Source organism: Lontra canadensis, unplaced genomic scaffold, assembly GCF_010015895.1.
Source record: "Lontra canadensis isolate GAN:19392208 unplaced genomic scaffold, GSC_riverotter_1.0 scaffold6, whole genome shotgun sequence".
Lineage (NCBI taxonomy): Eukaryota > Metazoa > Chordata > Mammalia > Carnivora > Mustelidae > Lontra > Lontra canadensis.
Window position 1 is genome coordinate 1893522 of NW_022631000.1, and position 26230 is coordinate 1919751.

The 26230-nt window shown below is 34.3% G+C and overlaps 1 protein-coding gene across 3 annotated transcripts in view; it reads left to right on the top strand.

Moving 5' to 3' along the window:
* TBC1D23 (TBC1 domain family member 23) overlaps positions 1-24099 on the top strand; it is a 58124-nt gene extending 34025 nt beyond the window's left edge. The window contains exons 9-19 of one of the 3 annotated variants that reach the window (XM_032852033.1): positions 836-958; positions 2308-2400; positions 4593-4763; positions 7332-7374; positions 9323-9432; positions 12949-13088; positions 14503-14547; positions 18016-18104; positions 20230-20365; positions 22101-22295; positions 23142-24099. In XM_032852033.1, coding sequence (XP_032707924.1) covers positions 836-958; positions 2308-2400; positions 4593-4763; positions 7332-7374; positions 9323-9432; positions 12949-13088; positions 14503-14547; positions 18016-18104; positions 20230-20365; positions 22101-22295; positions 23142-23223 — 1227 coding nt within the window. In that variant the 3' untranslated portion in view covers positions 23224-24099. The remainder of the gene's footprint in view (positions 1-835; positions 959-2307; positions 2401-4592; positions 4764-7331; positions 7375-9322; positions 9433-12948; positions 13089-14502; positions 14548-18015; positions 18105-20229; positions 20366-22100; positions 22296-23141) is intronic. The other 2 variants (XM_032852035.1, XM_032852034.1) reach the window with 2 other exon arrangements.
* The last annotated feature ends 2131 nt before the right edge of the window (positions 24100-26230 follow it).

Genomic DNA, 26230 nt, shown 5'->3' on the forward strand with positions numbered 1-26230 from the left:
ACTCCAAGAAGCAAAAGCCAATAGTGGAGGAGGCACGGAAGTACCGTTTATAAAGTAAATGGGTTTGTTTGTGACTTCAGGTGGCTATGAAAGCATTATTGTCTTTTATTTATTTTTTTAAGGCATTCCATGAATGATCACTAGTTGCTGGTTATATCACTGAAACATCAAGATGAGGTTAAATTATGTTCAGTGTAATATGTTTCAGAAAGCAGACAAGAAAAATCTTTTAAAAACATTTCCCCCGAAACTAATTAAAAAAGAAATTCATTTCTGGGGATAATTTCAGCTGTTTTAATAATTGCCTTATGTAGACCACCTCAGTTCCTAACAATGTCAGACAAGTCAGATGACAGGGTAGTGGTTAGGATGCTGGATGAAAAAGAAGTCTTATTCCTTTTCAGTCTTTTAAGAGGAACAGCTTTTATTCTTCAGACATAATAAATAATATGCATTCGCAATTGCTAATTAAATCAGGCTGTAGATCAGTGTATTATATAATTTTTGCCTTTTATTATGTTAAAGTATGGAAAGTCATAACCATTTTTTTTAATTCAGTGTTTACAGTTCATATTATAGAAACTAGCTGTGTAGAATGTTTTATTTTTTCATAGTCTTTTATTTTGTGTAAACTGTGACAGGGACTTTGTATATAGCCTTGTGGCCTTTGCGTCAATATTTGAGATGATATAATACTAAGTTTTAAAAGTCACATGACTCAGGAGTGTTAAACGTATTTATTTTACCTTTCATCATGGTTTATTAAGAATATTTTTTGGAAGAAAGATTAATTTTGTTTTTCTTTGTGATATTTTAAACATTTCTCTTCAAACAGGATAATCACCATCTATTTGGTAGTACTCTGTTGGGAATTAAGGATGATGATGCAGATCTCAGTCAGGCTCTTTGTCTGGCCATCTCCGTGTCAGAGATCCTTCAAGCAAATCAGCTTCAAGGGGTAAATAAAGAAAACCCACAGTTTGTCATAGGAATGCCCCTTTTAAATGCAAGGGACCAGCATTTTCACCCTGTTTGTGGCTTCCCGCAAAATTAATTTACTGAAACCATGTAGCTGTTTTGTTTTTTTGAATGATTAATGTGTTTAATCTGTGTGCTCATTTTAAAACTGCCGGCTTGTGTGTTATTTTAGTTGTCAGGATTCTGGGCAATTATTCTTTGGCAATTATAAATTGCCAAATCTTTTTTCATATTTTAACAAAGCAGCTGAGTACTGTATAAAGTACTTAAAAAAGTGAATTTAGCATATAATGGTTAAATTCTCATAATTATACAGCTAATTGAATTAGATGGTCTAATGCCATAGAGCATATAACAAAGGAAAATTGAGGATATACCATAATTTTCTGTCTGCTACTATCTTCAGAAAAATCTCATGAGCCAGTTTTTTCAGTGTATGTTCTTTATTACTAGTAGTGCAACAGTTAACCATGGGCTGTTGTAGTGTATTTTCGAGATGGAAGGAAGAAGAAGGGACATGGAAGGGCAGGCATTTTATAATAGATTTTTTTAAAAACAAATATTTACATGTTTTTCCTATTAGAACTAGTATTTTTGTTTTTAAAGGTTTTATTTATTTGAGAGAGAGAGTGAGTGAGTACGAGTGGGGAAGGGACAGAGGGAGAAGCAAGACTCCCTGCTGAGCAGGGAGCCTGATGTGGGGCCCAATTCCAGGACCCCAAGATCATGACCTGAGCCAAAGGCAGAGGCTTAACTGACTGAGCCATCCAGGCACCCCTTATTGGAACTAGTATTAAAAACAAATGAAAACCTATAATCCAGTTTAAAGATCCTCCTGTGAGTTTCTTCAGGTCATACTGGCATTGCAGCATTGCAGAACTTCCTCTCATCCCCAAGATGTTTAGTTCTTACATGAATTGAATTGCTGCCAACTTGTGGATTTATTTGCAGAAATAGTAATTGTATCTAGATCTTTGTTTATAACTGTGTAGTTTTTAAATATATATGTAACATGATACACATTAAAATTTTAAATTCTGATACAGTTTTATAGCTCATACTGACATTCTTGTGCTACATATTTTAAGACTTCCTAGTCAAGAACAGTATATATAAAGTTTTAACTGTTGAAAATGAATATGGTCGTTTAAGATCTTGAGGTTATTTTCTTGCATCGCTTCTAACTGGGTCCTAATTCTGTGAGATCTGTTTGTTTTTTTTCTTTCTTTAAAACCTGTTCCCTCTCCTTTGGCTAATTGTAACGTTATATTGTGTAAAATGTGACCCTCATGGCAAATTTCAGTATGTCAAATGTTGTTTTCCTCTTAGGAAGGAGTCCGGTTCTTTGTGGTGGATTGTCGTCCTGCAGAACAGTATAATGCTGGGCACTTATCAACTGCTTTCCACTTAGATTCAGATCTGGTTAGTATAAATGCTAGTTAAAGTTTTTTATGAAGTAAGAGAATAAATAGGGTTTTTTTTCCTTTAGTTCATGAATAAATATACATGTACCAGATTGGGGACATTTTCTTTTTGCTCAAAGAGGGGTCTCTGCCTTTATAACAAAAGTACTGTTTTCAGGTTTCCTTTTCACCAGCTCACTCTGGGTATGAGAAAGGGTAGATGGAAGCAGTTAACTGTGGCTTGCTATTGCCTACCATTGTTATGTCAGTAAATTCTGAACTTCTTACTGTGAGTCGTCTGATGTAGCACTTAGCATAGTGCCTTGCATCTAGTAAGTATTCTATAAATATAAGCTCTTACTATAATTAGGTTATTGTTTTAAAACTTTTTACTATAAGCCTTTTTCTCATTATGAATATTTATGCATATAATAAACTAATATTTAATGAGAGTAGTATCTGGCCTATCAGTGCTCACTTGTTAAAATTGCTTTTCAAGGGTCACTTTAATTAAAAGAGTAGACGAAATAAATATTAAATATTGTCGGAAATACTTAGAGTGGGATAGACATAACTTAAACCGTTCTTGGTTATAAGAGCCTCAGGGATGGAGAAGACCGAAGGAGGTTGTAACCCTTTTTGCTAACTATTTGATCTGCCCTTCTTCCCATCGCATCTGAAAAAGGTGACAATGAGGGGTTTAGGTGGTGTTGAAAGGAAACTTAATGGAAAATAGAGGTAGAACAATTCAGACAGTTTTGAGTGCTTTAAGTAAGGAAGGTGATCAAGCTTGGTTTGCATCCTGAAAGTGAACCCTGAGCTTTTCTCATCCTTGATTTGTCTAGGAGGAGTTAGATGGTCCTTTGTTTATGCTTCTTTAAAATTTTGCTCAAGTGATTCGTGAATATTTGATTTTTTTCTTCAAAAACTCGAAAGAATATCTCTAGAGCTAATTATTACTGGCTTGTTTAATCTTCCAGACCTCTTAATATGTATTTATATATTTCTTGTTTACATTTTTTTCATTTGATGTTTCACTTAACTGTTCACTTGCTTTTTCAGCAAACTATTTCTTAGAGATCTTTCCATTTAAGTACATTCTTTTAATATCCCCACATTTTAAAGTAAGCTCTATGCCCAGTGTGGAGCTCAAACTCACGACCGCACGATCAAGAGTTACACACAATGACTGAGCCAGACAGGCAATGACTGTATAGTGAACCACGGTACAAATATACCGTCATTTATTGCCCAGTTGATATGTATTTGGGTTATTTTCAGTTTTCTTGTAGTAAACAGTGCTGTAGTTAGATACTTATATATGTTTTGTGAACTTGTGCAAATATTTCTGTAAAATAGGCTTCCAAAAGTAGAACCATTGATTTGAAGTGTGTATGTAAAATATTAATGCTTTATCATCCTTTAAAGAGACTGAACCAGCTTGCACTTTACAGCTGTAGATGAGAATGTTCCATACTGTTGCATTATAGAACATTACCAATTATATTTTACTTTACAAGAATGACAGGTAAAAAACAGTGGTAATTGTAAGTGATGTTGAGCATCTTTTTGTAAGTATACGGTTTATTTGTATTTTGCTTCACAAATTGCTTTTCTTTGGTTTGTCCATTTTTCTGTTGGATTTTCACTGTGCTTTTTATATAGCCCTATTATAAGAGTTTTAACAGATTTTTGTGGTTATTGTTACGTTTGTTTCCTTGAGGAAAAGAGATTAATATTTTTCATCCTCTTGTCTCTAGAACTTAGAGTAGTGCTGATAAAAATGGTTTCTCCTGTTTCTATCTTCTAAGAAATACATCGTTCGCCATATAAGTGGAAACTAAAAAATATACCTTATTTAATGTATTGTTTTTAGTTATGGGCCCTTCCACTCAATGTTAAACTTTTCTTGTCATCATACCTAATGACACCATAGCTTGTTTAAGAAACAACAAAAACATTTTTTCTTAGAATACTTTCTTTGCATGTTTAATCTTTCTGTGAATCTTCAACTTTTGTTCTAGTGTATTATAGGTACCTTTATATACATTTCTTTTCTCTTATCCCAGCAGTTTTATTTATAAGAGCCTTTATTCCTTTGTTTCTATGGTAGCTATTTAAGTTTTTTTTTTTCCTGGAAGAATATTTCAAATTTGGAAATGTTTATCCAATACTGTTTTGCCACATTTTAGTTTTTAAAAAATTGTCTAGATGCTCCAGAATCCATCTGAGTTTGCACAGTCGGTAAAATCTTTGCTGGAAGCACAGAAGCAGTCCATCGAGTCCGGCTCCATTGCTGGTGGGGAGCACCTCTGTTTTATGGGCAGTGGTAGAGAGGAAGAAGACATGTATATGAACATGGTCCTGGCACACTTTTTACAGGTATGCTGACAAATTTTTTCAGTTTTGTTTGGTTATTGCTATCACCTTTAAGAAGTTCTTATGGATAATTTTATATGTTCTCTGCATTGTCAAATTTATACGTAGTTTTTCTTTACAGCTTACAGGTTTTGTGTCTTGCATGTCTTCTTACATGCTTGTGTGATTTATTTTTTGTGTTAAGATCTTGAATCATATGGAATTTATTTTCGTATAGTAAGTGAGGTAGGAAAAAAAAATCTTTTTTTTCCAGAAAGCTACCCAGTTGTGCTTATCAATTTGAAATACCACCTTTTTAATACACTGAATTCCTCAGTGCATCAGGATCTATTTCTGGATTATTCTGTTATGTTGCTCTTTATGTCTGTGTTCATTCTCTAGTATTTTTTACAGTAACTATGTATTTCATTTTAGTATCTTTACTCTGAAACAGAATATACATATATTTATTTATTATATATAGCCACCTTTCCTTTTTGTGTTCGAACGTTGTCTTCAGCACAGCTAATTTCTATTAGTGATTTTATGTAACCTGTTCCTCTATCTTCTCTACAAAGCTACACTCAGTGATGGCTCTTTGTAAAAATAGTTGTTTATTAGGTATTCTTTGATAGTTTATACATTAAAGTCTTCATTTTTTATGACCCTGAACTATGGAATCAGGAAGACCATAGGCTAGTTGCATTAGCCACTCAATTTGGATCCTGTTCTGTTCATGTTATATTTTACTGGGAATTTGGTTTGAGAAAATAAGTCTAAAAGAAAGAATCCTCGAAAGACAAAAATCAGCAAACGAACACGGTATTTGGGGGAAGGAGATGGTAAGATAATTTTATACCTTATTAATGGAGAGATCTTTAGAAATTTACACAAAAACAAAAATAGCAACTCAGACATTTTACTTACAAGTTTAATTAGCCTGTTTTAAAAATACTCTGGTATAAACTGTATATATTTTAAGACCTGTCACATGGCAAGAATTTGAAATACTGTGAACTTCTTTTTTATAACTCAAGTTCTTGATGTGGTTTTAGAAATTTTTTCCCTAACTTTTATTATGGAAGATTTCAAGCAAATTCAAAAGTAGGTAGAATTGAACCCTATACACTCTTTATACTGACATACATTATTACACTTTATTATTAAAAATCTAACTCTTGTTCATGTTTCCCTGATTTTCCCAGGACCCAAGACAAGATGTTGCACTTGGTTAACTTTTTTTTTTTTACAATTTTATTTATTTATTTGACAGCACAAGCAGGGGGAATGGCAGACAGAGGGAGAGGGAGAAGCAGGCTCCCCACTGAGCAGGAGGAGCCTGATATGGGTCTTAATCCCAGGACCCCCTCATGACCTGAGCTGAAGGCAGTTGCTTAACCAACTGAGCCACCCACGTGCCTCTTGGTTGACATCTTTTAAGTCTCTTAATTTATAGTTCCTCTTTCCTAATATTTTTGCTTGCTGGGTTGTTGGAAAAACCGGTTGCTTTATCTTACAGAGAGTTTCCCACATTCAGGTTTTGCTGCTGCATTCACATGGTGTTGTTTATCAGGTTCTGCCCTTGGTAATCCCTCTAAGTTGGTAATTAGATCTAGAGACGTGGTCGGGGACAGGAAGTCCTAGGTGGTCTGAGTTTTCCTCAGGAGGGACATACTGCCCAGATACCTCTCTTTCTCTCTCCCTCTTTTTTTTTTTTTTAATATTTTACTTATTCCAGAGAGAGAATACAAGCAGGGGGAGGAGCAGAGGGAGAGTGAGAAGCAGACTCCCTGCTGAGTAGGGAACCTGACGTGGGGCTCTATCCCAGGACCCTGGGATCATGACCCGAGCTGAAGGCAGGCGCTTAACTGATTGAGCTACCCAGGCGCCCCGATATCTCTCTTCTTTATGTCTTATTCTTTCTTTGCCATTGTTTATTAGATCCATTAATTTTTTTAAAAAGATTTTATTTGTTTATATGACAGACAGAAATCACAAGTAGGCAGAGAGGCAGGCAGAGAGAGAGGGGGGAGAAGCAGGCTCTCCGCTGAGCAGAAAGCCCAATGCAGGGCTCGATCCCAGGACCCTGGGATCATGACCCGAGCTGAAGGCAGAGGCTTTAACCCACTGAGCCACCCAGGTGCCCCTAGATCCATTAATTTTTATAGTAGTTTGTAAAATGGTAACATTCTATTATTTCTTATTCATAATTAGCTCTAATATTGTTTATTTCTTTTTTATGAAGGACACAACATATTTTAAAAGCTTTTAAAAACTTTGCTAATTATATCCAAAAATATAATTTAAGTGGTTTTGGTTTGACTCTATTATATTATTGGAACTAGAATACAAATAAAATCATAGTCTTGGTAGTAGCTATGAAGTTGTCCCCTTCTTTCCACCTTAACACCAGACCTTACAATATTTAAGTTAAATGTATGTTTATCTTTTTGTCAACTTCCAAAATGTCAAAGAAAAGTCCAGAAATCTGATGTATAACTTCATATTACATTTGTAAATGTTTATAGGACTATGAGAGGTTTTAATTAAATTACATTTTGGAATAATTTAAGTTTTGGTTTTTTGTTACAGAAAAACAAAGAATATGTGAGCATCGCCAGTGGAGGATTTATGGGTAAGGTTTTAATTTATTAATCGCTTTGCCTCCGCTTTTCAGAGGCAGTTCTATCACCAGACCTGATTTGTAGTGACCAAATTAATTAGTGGATAAACTCTCTCTTCAGTCATTCTATATTTTCAGAAAAGGCAAGGCAAGCAGGACATACAGATAACAGACAAACACGATAGACACTTGAAATGAGCAAATATTTAATGGAAGTTTATTTCAGTAGATATGTTGAATGAGCTTGTATTTGTAGAAAGTAATTTTATAAAGATGTGAGAAAAACTGTCTACATGATTTGTCTTCATGGAGAAGGTGGAATGGATAGGACTGGGAAACAAAGGTAGGAGGAATACTTTTCATACTCTCCTTTTTGTTATGTTTTTATTTCATTTTTGAGCTACTTGAAATTATTAGCTAAAAAAAATACAGAATGGAATGGAATAAAGGAAATAAACTGATATTTTCAAATCTTCAGACTAATATTTGGTAATCCAGGATAGTAAAATAATTGCCAAAATCTCTGCAGGCAGAGATTTGAGAATTTGTGAAGGATTAAGTCAGGGTAAAAGAGCCTGTCTTTTTTACAATTGATGTTATTTAAGGGTACAACCTTGTGACTAGTAGATAAATAAGTCCTGGAGTACTGTAAGTATAGTGAACATAGACAGTAATACTGTATTATAATAATCAAACTTGCCAAAAGACTAAATCTTAATTATTGCCACCATGAAAAAGAAAGGGTAATTATATGATGGGATAGAGGTGCTAACTATTGCTGAAATGGAAATCATATTATAATATATAAACCAAACGTGTTGTATACTTTGAATTTATACAGTGTTATAGGTCAAATATATTTCAGTTAAGAAATAAAGAGCCTTTAATAGTAAAATCAAATTAATATTTGTTGAATAGTAGAATCATGAGCTTGAATCATGAGAGCCTCATAAAGATTAACTTTTGACCTAATGTAATCTTGTGTTATAACTTGGAATATGATAGGTTAGGGTCTCTTTCCTTTGATCTTTGGTGATATTAGCAAGGATTATGATGCTTTCCTACATATCATGGCCTGATAACTAACATCCTCTGGGGTTTACACACAGAGTGATCTACAAAAGGGGTATTTTAATAAGTAGTATTAAACAAGTATTGGCCTTAGCCCCAGTGTGATTTATTAGGAATTTTGACAGCATGATACAGAACTTGGTTATTAAGCTTATTATCAAAAGTATCTGAAAAGCAGTCTTTTATTTTTCTTAAAAAATTTTTTTATTTATTTAAGAGAAAGAGAGAGCACATGAAAGCAGGATGAAGGGCGGAGGAAGCAGCAGATTTCTTCCCCACTGAGCAGGAAGCCTGATGGCCAGACTCCGTCCCAGGATCCTGAGGTCATGACCTGAGTCAGAGGCAGATGCTTATCACCTGAGCCACCAGCCTCCCTGAGATGCAGTCTTTTATAGTATAGTTTAGGTTTTAGAAGCTTTTTTCTAATTATGGATTATTTCTTTTTCAAGAATCTCTCCATAGCAATTAATGCGTTCTTTACTGGGGGAAAGATTAATTAGATGTCTATGATAGAACAAAAGCCACCATAGATTTTCTTTTAATCCTTCATGTCATAAAAATGTTGCTGAGATTATCTCATAATACTTAGAAGATTCTGTTCCAAAGAGGAAAACGTCAAGTCTGTATATAGTTACTGCCATCTTTAAGGTCAATTATGAGAAACTGTAGCTGTTCAGAGGGCTTTAGAAGGAGAGGAAGAAGGCTTTCTCTAGCTTAGAGTCCTTCATTCCTTTCCTGAGGTACAGAAAAATGTACCTGTAATTAAATCTTTGGATCCTCTTTCATTCAGCTATGACATGTTTGTTAAATTCTCTGGTAAAGAATCTTTCTAAAGGGGGGTTGGTATGTGAGCTGTTGTTTTTTTTTTTTCCTTCTTGTTTATCTTAAGCACTGCAGCAGCACCTGGCAGACATAAATGTGGATGGACCAGAAAATGGATATGGCCATTGGATTGCTAGTACCTCAGGCTCAAGGAGCAGTATCAATTCTTCTATTGATGTAAGTGTATATGTAGAATATGTCACCAGATTTGGGTGAATGGCCAGAAAAGGTGACTAAGTGTTAAACCCTCACCATAACAGAAATGGGGTCAGAATATTTCAAACACATAGAGTTTAGAGGAGTCGTTATTGCAGGGTTAATGTAAGGATGGAACAGGCCTGCACATCTAAACTAGCCAGAGTTCTGGAGATCCACCTGCTGAATTCAGATTTCTCCCTATCCAGATGTAGTATGTTATCATGTAGTGACAATTTTCTGCTTCAGCTTAAATATTGGTGGAGATAATACTGAGTCCTGTGACTAGCTGGGACTCCCAAGTGATCTGGTTCTAGGAATCTCCCAATTAATGTGAGCCAAGAGAATACTGAGGCTTATGGTCACATCTCCTGCAGACCATATCTGTACCCCTTCCCAACACAAATTTACATGATTATAACTTCAGTCCACCCACATTTGAGAATGGGCTGGTCAGAAGGAGACAAGAACTGATTGCGAATCCCATTATATTTGATTTTTAGTTATAAAGATGTATGTTACTACTACAAGGTTTTGCTGTAGTGGGTAAATTTACTTTTCACTTTTCTGTGCTTCTTCAGAAATATTTGCACAGTAAGTCTTTGTGCTCTTTCAAAAATATTTTATGTCAGTTGAATTAGATGTCATTACATATTTTCAGTAATAGTTCACATTTACCTAATGATCATTCTTTAAAACAGAAATAAAAGGAAACTGCAATACAGGTTATGATTATTACTAGCTTAGGTTTATCAGTCTGACTTAACTTGATGTTCAGGTTTTATCTCCAGAACTTACATTCTTCATGATCTCCAGCAAGATCCTTTCAGCTCTGGTTTCTCTATCTATGCAGTTGAGATGATAATAACAACTTTCTTCATGGTGATGTGAGGATTAAATGTGCAAGTGTATGTATTGTGTTGTATGTGTCGCGTATTTAATAGCAGTTATTATAAAATTATATCTGGATGATTAATTACCATTTATCTTTATCCATATAGGTCAAATCATATTATTGTCAAATTATTAGCAGATAAACCTCTGAAATTTGTTTTCAACTTAATCCTCTAGGTATCTAAGAGCTCTTCACGTGAGATCACCATTTATTTAATAAACATTTTCTGTTTTTATTTTGAATAACTAAATAGTGTTCCACTGAATGGCTGTATTATAATTTATTCAGTTAGTCCCCTATATTTGAATATTTATGTTGCTTTTAGTCTTTGTGTTATAAACACAGTTATAATTAATTTTTGTAGTAATATATTTACATATGCCATGATTATTTAGTCCTAGGAGTAGAGTAACTCGACCGGAAGATTACATATCAGAATTCTTAGAAGTCTACATTGTCATCAGATTGGCCTTTAAAAAACATAATTTTTTTTTTTTTTGGAAGATTTTATCTAGTTATTTGGGGGAGAGAGAAAGAGAGTGAGCATGAGCATGAGGGGGGGAAGGGGAAAGGGCAGAGGGAGAGAGAGAGAAGCAGACTCCCCACTGAGCAGGGAGTCCAGTGTGGGGCTGGATCCCAGGACCCTGAGGTCACGACCTGAGCTGAAGGCAAATGCTTAACTGACTGAGCCACCCAGGCCCCCCTAAAAAAAACATTATTCTAATTTATATTGCCATCCACAGTGTTGGATAGTAATTCTGTCCAAGTTCCTGTTTTCAGATATGAAAAATAATGATTGAGACCTTAAAGAAACTTTAAAAAAAATTTTTTTTAAATTAACATAATATATTATTTGTTTCAGGGGTACAGTTCTGTGAATCATCAGTCTTACACAATTCACAGCACTCACCATAGCACATACCCTCTTAAAGATGTTATATAGTATATTAAAAAGTACCAAAGAATTTAATTTCCATCATCAGTTTAGTTTGGTTTCAAATTTGGATATGGAAATAGAAATATGGTTTTTGTGTTATTTAATGACTTCTTTCTCTTAAAAATTAAAATAACGCATGTTCATTTTAGTAACATATGTAAATTTGAAAAGTATAAAGAAAAATAACTGCTATTCTTATTTTCGTATTTTGAAATACTTCCTTCAAATGTATATATATTTGAGGGAGGGGGAAGGGCATAGGGAGAAGGAGAAACAGGCTCCCCACTGAGCAGAGGAGCCCAATGATGGTGACACAGGGCTCATCCCAGGACCTTGGGATCATGACCTGAGCTGAAGGTAGACACTTAACTGATTATGCCACCCAGGCGCCCCACCATCAGAATCTTATGTTATACTATATGTTAACTAACTGTAATTAAAAGAAAAACTTAAAAAAAATTAAATGCTTATTTATTTATTTATTTTTAAAGATTTTATTTATTTATTTGACAGACAGAAATCACAGGTAGGCAGAGAGGCAGGCAGAGAGGCAAGCAGAGAGAGAGGAGGAAGCAGGCTCCCTGCTGAGCAGAGAGCCCGATGCGGGGCTCGATCCCAGGACCCCGGGATCATGACCTGAGCCGAAGGCAGAGGCTTTAACCCACTGAGCCACCCACGCGCCCCTAAGTGCTTATTTAAAAGCATTTCTTTTTTTAAAAAATCTGTATAATTTTCCATCTAATAATACCTAAATCCTAGTGCACTTTCTGTTTCCTTAAGTTCTAAAGAGTAATTAATAGGCAAAAGATGGGCACACTTCTGACATCTCTTGCCAACTAGCCCTTTAGGGAATATGGAGCAATTTCGTTAAACAGTTTAAGAATTACACTCACACCTATTACATTAGGTACAAAAAAATAATTTTTCTTGAGAAATTAAAGGCCTAAGTGAAAATATTTAAACAGCAAAAATTTATAAGGAATAAATGTTTAAAAATTTAGCCACATGAATGATATCCTGATTGTACTTTTGATTATTTTTATGGTATAATTGAAGTTACGAAAAGGTCAATAACTTTATTTCTTACTGAATAACAAAGGTAGTTTCAGACTTTATACACTTATATATGCAACATATAGCCTCATTTTTCTATTTCTAATTTCTGTCCCTAAAATTGTTTTATCTAGTGTATCAGTCTGTTAGGGCTGTCATAACAAAATACAACCAAGTAGTTTGCTTAAACTTAAAAGAAGTTAATTTTAAAAGAAGTTAATTTTCTTACGGTTCTGGAGGCTGCAGGTCTAGGATCAAAGGATTGGCAGATTTGATTACTCCTCAGGCTTCTCTCTCTGGGTTACCCATTACTGCCTTCTTGTCTGTCTGGATGCACATGGCCTTTTTTCTGTGTTTGTGCATCCCTGATGTCTTCCCTCTTCCTATAAGGACACTAGTCATATTGATTTATATATGACCTCGTTTAACCTTAAATTGCTTCTAAAGGCCCTTTCTCTGCATACATTTTCTGAGGTGTACTAGAATGAACTTTAACATATGGACACAATTTAGTCCATAACATCTAGATAACCTTTAGCAGTAATGTCTCTGCTAATCATTAGGAGAGCAGTTAATTTATCAATAAGGTTTTTGTTTTTGTTTTTGTTTTCAGGGTGAATCTTCTAATGGCTCAAATGATAGAGGAATGAAATCACTGGTAAATAAAATGACTGTTGCTTTGAAGACAAAGTCTGTTAATGTCAGGGAAAAAGTTATCAGTTTTATTGAGAATACATCAACTCCTGTGGACCGGTGAGTTGCTTATATGGTATGAGTTTATGATGGGTAACTAAAGAAATGTGTCTTACAGTAAGTGCTAGTTGAATTGAATGTGTTCTAGAAGAATCATAAAGTATAATTTTTAATTAGATAATTTCAGTTTTCATTATAATGACAGAGGTGTTCTTTATTGCTGTGAAATTTGACTATTATTATTTCTCTCTCCTGATCAGAATAAAACTCAGATAATGGTACTGCCCCTTTATGCGGTTCATTAAAAAAAAATTAAGATGCTATTATATGTATTACACTTTATGTAGTAGCTGTTTCCCTGGGAACTATCTGCTAAATGCAGTAATCTCAAAACAGGAGCCTCCTCTTCTCCTCTAGGAATTTATAACCTAGAAAATTTGGTCATGTCAAGTAAAGCAAAAACCCATTTTCTTTCTTTTTTTAAAATTAATTGTTTTTTAAGTAATCTCTACAGCCAGTGTGGAGCTCAAGCTCAACAGCCCCAGTGTTGAGAATTAGCTGCTCTACCAACTGAGCCTCCCAGGCATCCCAGAAACCCATTTTCTTAGTTTAAGTGTTTAGATCTTCATAGATTTTGTGTTCACAGACTGTAAGTGACCCCTGTTTTCCCATGAGTTACAAATGAAGGGTTTAGCTAACAAATGATAAGTTTCTGAATGTGTGTTTTAATGCTTCTTACTGGAACTGTAGAGTCCTCAGTGTTTTTTCCTCCAATAGTATTCTGGTTGATTTTTCTTATTCCTGCAGTTCAAAACTAACCTAATAATTCCAACACAGAATTTGTTGCTAAGCAAGCCTGATCTGGAAAGTGCGTTATTTCATTTCAGTTTCATGTCTTCTGTGCAGTATCCTAGGAAAGTTGAAGTATTTCACTTTAAGAATTGAATGTCAGAAATTTATTATTTGCCACTTTTTAATTATAGCACATATGCATACAAAAGTACATTGTTTCCTTTAATAGCAAAGAAGTGAATAGGTTATTTTCACAAATCCAAAAAACTGTGCCTATCTAAAATGGTCCACTGATAAATAATATTTAAGTGTTTTATCAAGCCTAAGAGTCTTTTTTGCTCATTAAAATTGTTTTCAAAAGCCTGTAACTTTTTTACTTTAAAGTTAGTGCATTCTGAACTAGAGTACTATTGCTAAAATTTTATAGCATGAACATATAAACTTTTTAAAAAATGAACTAGTGATAATTGATAATGATAACTTGAAAAGACTGTTGTCTTTGTTTTAAAAAAATCCTTTGAAACTAGTTTTTCTTTATGCTTCTTTGTACTTGGGATGATCAAAACGTTTTCTTTATAATGTATGCTCAGGGCTAGAAAAAGTGATTATACTATATTTTGTTTTAAAGCCATTGTGTTTTTAATAATCATTTTGTTCTGTCCTCTGCCTCAATTTGCTATAGAATGTCTTTCAATCTTCCTTGGCCAGACAGAGCATGTACAGAGCGGTAAGCCAATGAGTAGAGCAGCTTTCTGGGACCATCCTTTTCCTTTTTAGCATGCCTCATGCTCTCTATAAGCCTCACACTGTTAGCTAAAATTTCATGCAGCTGTTTAAAATGCTAAACTTTTCTTACTCTGCTTTTAGGAGTGTGTGATTTTGATTGAGCTGTATTTGTTTTTTGCTTGATCATTTTTTTTTCCTTGCATGCTGCTTTGTATGTCCCATTCCTCAGATAAAAATCAAGTACATTTAAATCCATGAACTTTTATTCTGAAAGAGAGGAAGGTGAAACAAGGGAAATACTTAGTCTCAGAGTGAGCAGGGTGGTAGCTTTGGAAATCATATGCTTCCATCTCCTGCCCTAAAACTAGAGAATATTACTGAGAGAAGGCATATGTCATGATTCAAAATTATTAGTTCAGGTTTTCAAAAGATTTATTTATTTATTTGACAGAGATTAAAGTAGGCAGAGAGGCAGGCAGAGAGAGGAGGAGGCAGGCTCCCTGCTGAGCAGAGAGCCTGATGCAGGGCTCAATCCCAGGACCCCGGGATCATGACCTGAGCCAATCAGGTGCCCCTTGTTACGTAATTTTATAATCTTTTTAAAAAATATTTTTTAAATTAGATATGTGTATTTAGGTTGGTGAATAAACATATATAAATCAGTTCTGAAGAACCACAGTTCTTTGGTTTTCCATGAAAGAAATTAGGTCATGGGGTACATGTTAATGTATAAATCCATCTCTTCTCTGCTCCAAGAAGATGCAAGTGTAAAGTTAAAAAATCTACTGGATCTTCAGTTAGGATGCACAGAAGAACTTTATTAACTTCATACTTTTATATGGCTTTACAGTTTTTATACCCACAGAATTTTTCTGCAGTTTAGAGTATCAATTACAGCAATATCTATAGACATTTTAAAAGAAACTCTAGTTGTATTTTAAGATTTATATATTTATTTTAGAGCATACGAGTGAGGGGAATGGGGTGGTGGGGAGAGATAGAATCCTCAAGCAGACTCCCAGCTGAGTGCAGAGCCTGACTCAGGGCTTGATCACAGAACCCCGAGACTATGACCTGAGCTGTAATCAGGAGTCAGCATCCCAACTGACTGAGCCACCCAGGCACCCCTCTAGTTGTATTTTAAATATAAGTTAAGCTTTGGAATAATGGAGTTGACTTTTTTTTTGTCATTTTAATATTTTCAGTAACTAGAAGTAGCATTTTTAAAAGTAGTAGTTTACTCCTAACTTGTGGAAAGAGTTTTTATTTACCATGACTGTTCCTGGCAGTGCCAGTTTTAGAGCTTCTATTACAGTTTTATCTGAGACTATTTTAAAGGTAGTTGCTTCTTTTAAAATTATAAGCTATTTGTGAATCATTTTTCTACCTTCTCTTGTTATAGGACCATTGAATTAGTCTATTTTAACTACCAAGTTTTCTCCCAAATTCTTAAGTTTTTAAAAATTTAAATGATCTTCTTTGGTCTACAGACAAATATATCTATTTCGAAGACAGAATTTAGTGAAAGTTAGAAAGAACTGGGTTTCTTCTGAGCACAGTAAATAAATTGAAACCTGGCCATACTATGTTACAGATGTTTTTATTATTATTTCAGCTAAAAATGTGTAAGTATACTGCTTTTTAAAGAGTCCAGCCATTGATTCCATTAATTTTTAGCCAGTTTGTTAAGAACTATTTCAGTAATCTTTATAAACAAGATTTATAAAAAATGCATTGTATTATAAAACTAGATCAATAATGAATAGCTTTAATACTTTTTTTTTTTATTTAAGTAGGTTCTATATCCAAGGTGGGGCTTAAACTTACAACCCTGAGATCTAGTCACATCTACTGATTGAGTCAGCCAGGCTCCACCCGCTCCTATTTATTTTTGATTTTTGCTTTATTTATACTTGCCTTCTGGTTTAAGCATCTACTGTAAACATCTTTGTTTCTGTGTTATGTCTGTTTAATTATGTTTTACTATCAGGAGAGAACCAATAATAATCTCAAACAATTTTATAATCTAGATGGCACTGAAGTATTTTTAGACAAAGCTATATTGTCTTTGTCTTTTATAAGAAAACTCAATCTATGTTTCATAGTTGTTTACTTATTTCATTTTCTCTAATGAGCATAGTTTAATGGATAATGCTTAATTTTATATTAGATATGTTTTAGCCTAAAATGATTTTATGATTTAATTTAAACTGTCTACTATGTATGATTAATTTGTAATTACCAAAGAGTGTTATATGTTCAGCTATCAGTTGATTTTTCTAATGAGGTTTCTGTTGAAGAAAGTTATTTTGGGAGAAATAGATTTAAGCCTATTTCAATAAAATTGGGTCATGATAAGATTTTTTATTCAAGATCTGTATTAAGAAATTATTTAAAACAGAGATTTGATCTCTATATTCTGGAAAAATTGAATTCTAAGATTGAGTAAAGACATGTAACTTGAATTTTTTCCATATTGGACTACCTCTTGATATATGACCCAAAAAAAGGCAGTTTTTCTTTTATTGTAGGTAATCTCGATGGAACATTTATCTTACAAATAATATAATGCTTTTTCCCCAGGAGCATGTACTTTGTTGAAATATTTTAATTTTTCTTTTTGGTTTGTTTGAGATTACCTAAAAAGTACTGAGGTATAAATTTTTATATTAAAAAGAGAGAGGTCATACTTCTTGCAGAACTAATCAAGTTTGAGTTTACGTGTTCTTTATGCTTCTGCTACTTGAAAAAGAAAGATTAATTTTTATGGTTTATTTACATTTGTGTAAAAGAAGTAGCATGTTTCTTTTAAAACAAAAGTAACAGTAATAAAAAAATGGGAGTATTATAATGTGAGCATTGGGTAATGTATAAAATTTGTCAATCACAATGTTGTACAACTGAAACTGTGATTAAAAAAAAAAAATGGGAGGAAGAATCCTAAGGTATTTACTTCCTAATGAGGAAGACTTAACACTTTCCTGGAATTTAAATATTTGGTTCCATAATCTGTTTTCTCTAACAGATGTGCATAGCACTTGCTATATGCCAGGCATTGTTCTAAGAGCTTTACAAAATATTAACTGGTTTAATTCTCACAGTAACCCTGAAGGGTAGATATTGTTGTTATTACTGTTTTGGAGATATTAAAACAGAATCACTGAAAGGTTAAATGACTTCTCTAAGGTTATACAGATCTAAGCACTGGTTTTAATATAAACTTTTTTTTTTTTTTTTTAGTTTTACAGATCAAAAGCGTTCAGTCTATTAAGACACAATGCCACTTTTGCTAACATATTTTCCTTACCTTGTTAGAGTTTCCCTAACATAACTATTCTAAATAGCATGATATATGGGGGCTAAGGACAAAGAATATGTACATTTTGTTTAAATATTCATATGATACTTGGTGAAAATCTTTGGTAACTACTTAAGTAATGATTTCCCTTCTAAAATTCTTTGAATATAGGCATGTGAGCAGCAGTGACAGAGTGGGCAAGCCTTACCGTGGTGTAAAGCCTGTTTTCAGCATTGGGGATGAAGAAGAATACGACACAGGTGTAGTAATAACACTTACCTGTAGATGCTTTTCGCAGGCACTAGCAGTGATTAGAGAGAGCGTTCTGGGGCTAGCCAACAACGGCTTTAAAAAAAAAAATTCTCTAGATTGGAGAGTCTGTAGTTTTTCTACTGAGTTTGGCTTTAGACATCTTAAGTTATGCCTGTTAAAATTCAAGCAGAAATGGTGAGTAGGCAGTGGATTATAGGAGTCCTTAGCCTTAGGAGACCTTAGAGAGGAGGTCTAATAAACCGGTGATGACCTGGGAATTATCAGTGTTGAAATAGTATTCAAGTCCATGGGATTTGATTTAAATCTCCTTGATCCATCCATCTAGGAGACAGAGTTGTGGGTCTAAAATCAGGGAATTCCAAAATTGAGTCATCTGGGAAGAGAATTGGAGGCAGTATCCTAAAGGGCCACAAGATGGGGATATTGTGCCGGGGAAATGTATCATTCTCTGTGGTTGTCTTTATATTTTAAAAATAATTTATTACTTTGGTTCATAATACTGCTGCCAAGATTATGGTGGTTAAGTAATCATATTAATATTACTATGTGCATGGGGCTAGGAAAAATAAAACAGTAAATGTACAAAATAAGAGGAAAAAACCTCTCAAATTTCATGTTGCTTTTTTCTGTTTAGTAATACATGTTGCGTATTTTCCATCTTAGCCCACATTCCACCATTGTAAGCATACCATAATCTATTTAATCATTTTTCTCACAATTCACATTGATAGTTTTCCTTTCTTTTTGTCTCAAATGACAATAGATATTTTTATACATAGAGCTATATGAACTTTTGTAAGTATATATAGAGGGTATATTCTGAGCAGGAAGATTGTTAGATTATAGGGAACCACATTTGACAGTTTAATAAATATTATAGAATCACCTTCCCAAAAACTTACATTAAGGTAAATGAAATTTTCTGTGTGCTATTTCTAATTGTTTCTTTTTATTCTTGCCCCTTTTTTGTTGCTATCTTCTTGTTATTTATCAGTCTCTAGCTCTCCCTGAGTATTTCTTCTTTTATTAACAGTTTTCATTTCAACTATTTTCATTCCTCTGAGAGGCATATGGATGAATAAATTATGGTATATTTTCACGTGTCATGTATTTGCACATATATTTTTATTATGGAAAATTGCACAGTAATGAAAATGAGAAAACTAGAGCTCTGTGTATCAACATGGATAAATTTTACAGTGTTGGGAGTGAAGAAGCAGTTGTGGAAGAATACAGTCAAACAGTCTGCTATTTATATAAATGTTTCTTAAAGTGCAAAACACTACTGTGTATTGTTTGAGGATATTCATGTATGATTAAAGGCAAGGATGGAACCATAACCGATAATCACTGTTTCTTAGTGGACAAGGGAGAGGAATGAGAATGGGGTGATATATATAAGGGTTCTACTTTTTATTTAGGCTGAAAGTGTATAGATATATGAAATTTCCTTTTTTATTATGTCTCTTTATATTTTGAAGTATTTCTTTAAAAGGGAGGAACATTTGTAATTATTAACACTAGTAACACTAGTGACTATAATTCCCCTTTGTTAAATTAGAAAAACAAAATAATTAGAATGTCTTACAATTCTGCATGAAAAAGGATAAAAGACTAAAGAGATTTTTATTTATTTATCAGAGGATGGATTTTCTTGTTGTTTTTCTTAAAATCAAAACCAGCAAGAGAAAAGGAACTCTGCCATCTTTGCCTTCAAGATAGGTGCTTATTATTGGACAATTCAGCCATCTCTCTAGGGTCTAGACATAGATTAGAGTCATGTTACATAAAGCAAAAGTTTTGAAATTCCTCAGATAGTTGTCTTTTAAAAATTTATTTACATTATTTATTTTTTATTGAAGTATAGTTGACACACAGTGTTACAAGTGTATTCTTAGTATTTTCACCTGACTTTCTTACTGTGTGGCCTAATGCTTGAAAATAGTATTTTCGGATTATGCCAGTGGCATAAGGAAATACAGTAGTGGGATTAGAATTGTTTTGTTTTTCAAAATGTATGTTTGAAATATTGAAATCTTTTTCAGGCTGTTAAGAAATGTCTCATTTTTAAAACTGGAAATTCCCATTTTTAATGCTTTCAATTCTTTGTAGATGAAATTGATAGCTCTTCAATGTCAGATGATGACAGAAAAGAGGTTGTAAACATCCAGACTTGGATAAACAAGCCAGATGTCAAGCATCATTTTCCTTGTAAAGAAGTTAAAGAAAGTGGACACATGTTTCCTAGGTACTTTTTAAAAAATGCCTTCTGCTGAAGTAAAATTAAATTTAGTTAATAAAAAAACAACTGCAAAAGAAATTTTCTTTATGCAAGTATAAGATATAATTTAACTTTGTCAACTTGTATTATATGTCCTGATTTTTATTTTTCTTTTCTTTTTCTTAAAAGAATTTATTTGAGAGAGAGTGTGTACAAGTGGGGGAGGTGCAGTGGGAGAGGGAAAAGCAGGCTCCCCACCGAGCAGGGAGCCCAATACAGGGCTTGATCCCAGGACCCGGAGATTATGACTTGAGCCTAAAGCTTACACTTAACTGATTGAGCCACCTAAGCACCTCTACATGTCTTGATTTTAAGAATATTTCTTATGTATTTTTTATTTTGAAAATTTTAAGCAAAAAAGTTGAAGGAACAGTACATTGAACATCTTTATAGTTTGTTTTCTCTATTTGGGGGAATAGATGGTGGAATAGGATTCTTCTCTTAGGTTCATCGGATTTTTTTTTTTTTTTAAGATTTTATTTATTTATTTGACAGAGATCACAAGTAGGCAGAGAGACAGGCAGAGAGAGAGAGGGGGAAGCAGGCTCCCCGCCGAGCAGAGAGCCCGATGCGGGGCTCCATCCCAGGACCCTGGGATCATGACCTGAGCCGAAGGCAGAGGCTTTAACCCGCTGAGCCATGCAGGCGCCCCAGGTTCACCGGATTTTAATTTCTTTTTGCACTGCCCCATCTTTCCATTTTTTATCTATATATAGACACAAGAATATACACAGTTCTCTTTTGTCAAGCCATTCAGAAGAATCTTACAGATATGACACTTTACCCTAAATGCTTCAGCATAAGTCACCCAAGAATATGAGCATTATAACTCTTCAAAAACCTTAAAATGAGCATCATTCAACATACAGTTCACACTCAGATTTTTCAGAGTACCCCCACAGCACCTTTTATAGTCTCTGTTTTTTCTCTTCTCAATCCAGGATCTAGTCATGGTCCACACATTGCATTTGCCCATTAATCGCTTTAGTCTCATGCTATGTCCAACAGTACCACTACCCTTATCACCACCTCCGCTTTGCTCTATGATGAATGAATCCTGAGGCTAGGCCATTTATTCTGCAGAATGTCCTGCATTCTGGACTTGTCCGATACTAGTCTTATTGTATTACACAAAAGTATATGAGTATATCCCTATAATAAATGAACTGAGACACAAAGAGGGGGACACAAGCTTAGACACAATAATTCTTTGCCCATTCTGTGTTCAAGATCCACTTACAGAATATTATAAAACATGTAAGGCAGCCCAACTACTGCTTAGCGGGCTTCAGTGTAGAGTATATACTGTAGTATAGTGAATGAGAATAGTTTATGAATATAGACAATAACTCTGGGAAAGTTTGAAAAGTACTATCTTCCATATATCATGCAGAGTAGATTCTAAAAATATTATTTTAATGATTTCTAATTGTATTGTAGTTTTTATTATATAAAATATAAAACGTGCTTTTAAATAGTTAACAGGATTTTCTGTTAATAAAATGCTAATTTTTCATACAATTAAAGGGAACTTAAAAATGTTACTGGGTACCTTTTTGTTCTTAGGTGATCCTTTGTCTATATTCTTTAATTCAAAAGTAATTTCATCTGGATTGAATATTTTTTATTGTGTTAACAGCTGTTTTGCATGACATTTCTTTAAAATTCTTCTTGTTTTTTAATGTTTTTTTCCCCTCTCAAGTCATCTGTTGGTTACTGCAACACACATGTACTGTTTAAGGGAGATTCTTTCACGGAAAGGATTGGCTTATATACAGTCTCGACAAGCACTAAATTCTGTAGTTAAAATTACATCTAAAAAAAAACATCCTGAGCTAATTACCTTCAAGTATGGAAACAGCAGTGCTTCAGGAATAGAAATCTTGGCAATCGAAAGGTAAGATTTTCTTAGGATGATGTTATCTGAATTGTTGAATTAGTTCATTATTAAACATAGTTTGTTTCTCTATTTGGGGGAATAGGTGGTGGACTAGCATACTAGAGCCACTTTTATCAGCATTCTTTGCTGATTTTTTTCTTCTGTATCTTTAGTCATATGTGGCTAATCAGCATGTGGTTCCAGTGAGTGCCACAGCTAATTTCATAAACTTTTTGCCAGAAGGGTCTTTTAAGTAATCTGTACCATTGCTGCACTAAATGCTGGTTTGTAAACAGGTAGGAAGCTTGTTTCAGAATATAAGTCAGTGTTTCTGTTTTCTTTCATCAAAAAATTCTTGCTTTGAAAATGTGTCAGCAAAGCAAGCAGTGTGCTGTGTCGTATATTTAATTTACAATCTGGTATAAGCTCCTTCTTGTCTTAATGTGGACCAGTGACAAACAGTTCATGTACTGGCACCAAGGGCTGCAGGACCACACTGATCTCAAAACTAAACCATCTTTATAATCCTTTAAAAATGTGAACCCCAGAGGAGTTGAATGACTTGCAGATCTTCACACCTAGCTTGTGATCAGACCAAATATAGCCTTTCTGACTCCTGATGTGTGGTTCATTACATCTGGCTATACACTATAAGAAAAATCACCTAGCTTTGACATTTAGATTTTCTTTCTTTCAAAATGTGCTTTCGAGTGTGTATTGGATAAGTTATGGTAAATATCAGGATGTGTCTGCTTCTTTGTAGGTTAGGAAGGCTTCCCACTGGAAGTGACATCTAAGCTGAGTCCTGGAGTGAAAGCAATTTATATTAATATATATGTATATTTCCCCTCTCCCCACCAACAGGTATTTGATTCCAAATGCAGGAGATGCTACCAAAGCCATAAAACAACAGATCATGAAAGTTTTGGATGCTTTGGAAAGTTAATATAAAAGAGAATTACTTCAAAAGAAATTAAGGCAACCAAGAGAAAGAAACAAGGACATATTTTCCTGATTGAATACTAACTGAGGACCTTTCATTTGCTCATGGGGGTGCTTGAATTGCAGGTCTAAGTATGTGTGAATTATTATAATCAATTTCTGGACAGTTAAAATTTTTCTTAAATTTTCTTTTGCATTTTCAGTTTTGTAAAATGATTTATAAAGGTCAGTTATTAAATGACTTTGAAGTAACTGACCCTTTGCCCTTAGGAACTAAGGGTGCAGAATGCAGTTCTGTTTTGAAGAGCTGTGTTTTAAAAAGGGAACATGTATCACTTTCAGATTTAAAAAGACCCATACACATATATACTTGCAATGTCTTCAATGAAAATTAGAGATAGAATTAGCTGAAGAGACCCCTTTAATTGCTACATTTAGTTTATCCACTGAGCAGTATCAGAAACTGAGAGTATTACATAGATTAATAGCTCGCTGTTTCTGTCCTTAAAAAAAAGTGAAATCTTTTAAATGAAGTGGATGAAGATTCCAGCCAACTCAGAAATGCAGTCCAGTTAGTGAAATGTGAAGCATCAGTATCTAAATCATTTTTTGCATCATTAGCTAATGATTTGAACACTGGGTGCTTCACATACTAAACTTCATCCTAATGGTTTCTAAGGAGCAGTTAAAAGTATAATAATAAGTAGGTAGGCATACTAAGATTAAAATAAACATTTTGGGGACAAGAATTATACCTGTAAAAATGTCATTGGTCTTTATTACAAGTGGAATATTTGATTTAGGATATTTCAGAACAGGTGTTGTACACACATTGATTTATCCTTACTGAAGTTATGGTCTGTGACCACACTAGTGTCCACTTAAAGCCAAATAATAAGAGAGCTATATAAAGTACAGTTTTATCATCTCTTTCTGAATTTTTTTTCTCTTCTTTGGTTTTTGTCTTCTCTTGCTAAAGTTCCAGTGGTTTGAAACTATTTTTATTTTTTAATATGACAAAACTAAAAAGTGATCTGCTTCATTTTGCAGCTTTCTCAGTTTAATTTATTGAGGTCTATATTAGACACCTTTGGTGAGAGAAAATCTGGGAACATGTTTGGGGCTATGGAATGACTCTTATAAAATCTTTTTGGGAACTAGCAAATCCTAACAATTTACCATGTCCTAAAATGTAATGGATTATCTCTAAGGGGTTGATAGGAGAAATATTTAGATGTACTCTATTTATAGCCAGTTATTGGAAATCAAGTGAATAACAGGCAACATAGTTCAAGATATTTTATTCTAATACCTAAATAAAAACCGTTTACTTGAGTGGTTGAAGACATTTGCATGAAATTGCACCTGGTGCAGTACTTGATATTTATAACTCTACCCACAACAGTTGTATTGCATTTTTCTTTTTTTCTTTGGTGCCCGCCCCCTTTAGAAATGCCCTGAAGTCTCCATTTTTTGCCCATTTCAGCCATGGGACTTTTTTCATAATATTAATGTAAAGATGTTTGTGTTACTGTTTATAAATTACAATTGTAAATAAACCAGTACAATTTGCTCATAACTTTGTTCTTAATGACTCTCTTTTGATGTTTTTCTCCCCTCCCGCTCCCCATTTGTAAATCTCTGTTGGTAACACAAAATTAGAAAATTGACGGCTATCCTTTCAGTGGAATTTAATGTTCAGGTTTTAGGATTGAAAGTATTAGATTTCTATTTCAGCTCATCTGTATGGGGAAGGAGGAAAGAGGTAGTTTAATGACATTAAATTCCACATGTAATAAATTTCTGCCTTGACCTACTTAACCTCCCTAAACTTTAGTTTCCTCATCTGCAGTAACATCGCAGTTACTAGTCATAAATATCAAATGAAAACGCATGTCACTGATTGTAATGGGCACTTATGTAGCTCATCTTTCCTTAATGGACCCACTAGTTACAGAACTAGAATTCACTCTGGGATATCCACTTCTATGGACTCTCAAGGATTGCAGAGTTTGCAACATGATGAAGTTGTTAGTATTTTCTGTATTTTCAAGATTAGAAAACAAAGGCTGAAAGAAATTGAGTGAGTGAAAAGGGAAGGTATCCCCTTTTCCCTCTCTATTCCCTCCCTATTCCCTGAGAATTATTACTCCTTATTAAAGTAGAACATCAGTTCTCCCACATAGATTTGATGGTAATCACCAACCACTAATGAAACACATTTTCTAGTAGGGATGATAAATTTGTACCGATACATTATTCAACCATTTTTTTGCTGCCAGTATGTTTCACACAGGACCTTTATGATATATTTTTTTTAAAGATTTATTTTATTTATTTGAGAGAGAGAGAGAGAAAGAGAGGGAGCATGAGAGGAGAGAGGTCAGCGGGAGAAGCCTACTCCCTGCTGAGCAGGGAGCCAATGTGGAACTCGATCCTGGGACTCAGGATCATGACCTGAGTCAAAGGCAGTCACTCAACATACTGAGCCTCTCAAGCGCCCTGTGATATATTTTTTTTTAAATATTTTATTTATGGGGCACATGGGTGGCTCAGGAGGTTGGGCCTCTGCCTTCGGCTCAGGTCATGATCTCAGGGTCCTGGGATCGAGCCCTGCATCGGGTTCTTTGCTCAGCGGGTAGCCTGCTTCTGCCCCCCGCTGCTCTGCCTACTTGTGATCTCTCTGTCTAATAAATAAATAAAATCTTTAAAATAAAAATAATTTATTTGAGAGAGAATGAGAGTGAGCAACCATGAGAGGGGAAGGTCAGAGGGAGAAGCAGACCTCCACTGAGCAGTCCCACCTCCCATGTGGGACTCAATCCCAGGACTCTAGGATCATGACCTGAGCCCATATAATATTCTAACATACTAAACTAATCAGCCATAGATCCGCATATCTATTTAAAATTGACAGTTTGTCTTGCGGAAAACCCAACTCTGTGGGTTGTGTGATGAAAGTAATGTTTCAACTCTACCGTTAACATTTTGAATTAAAATATTTATTGGGG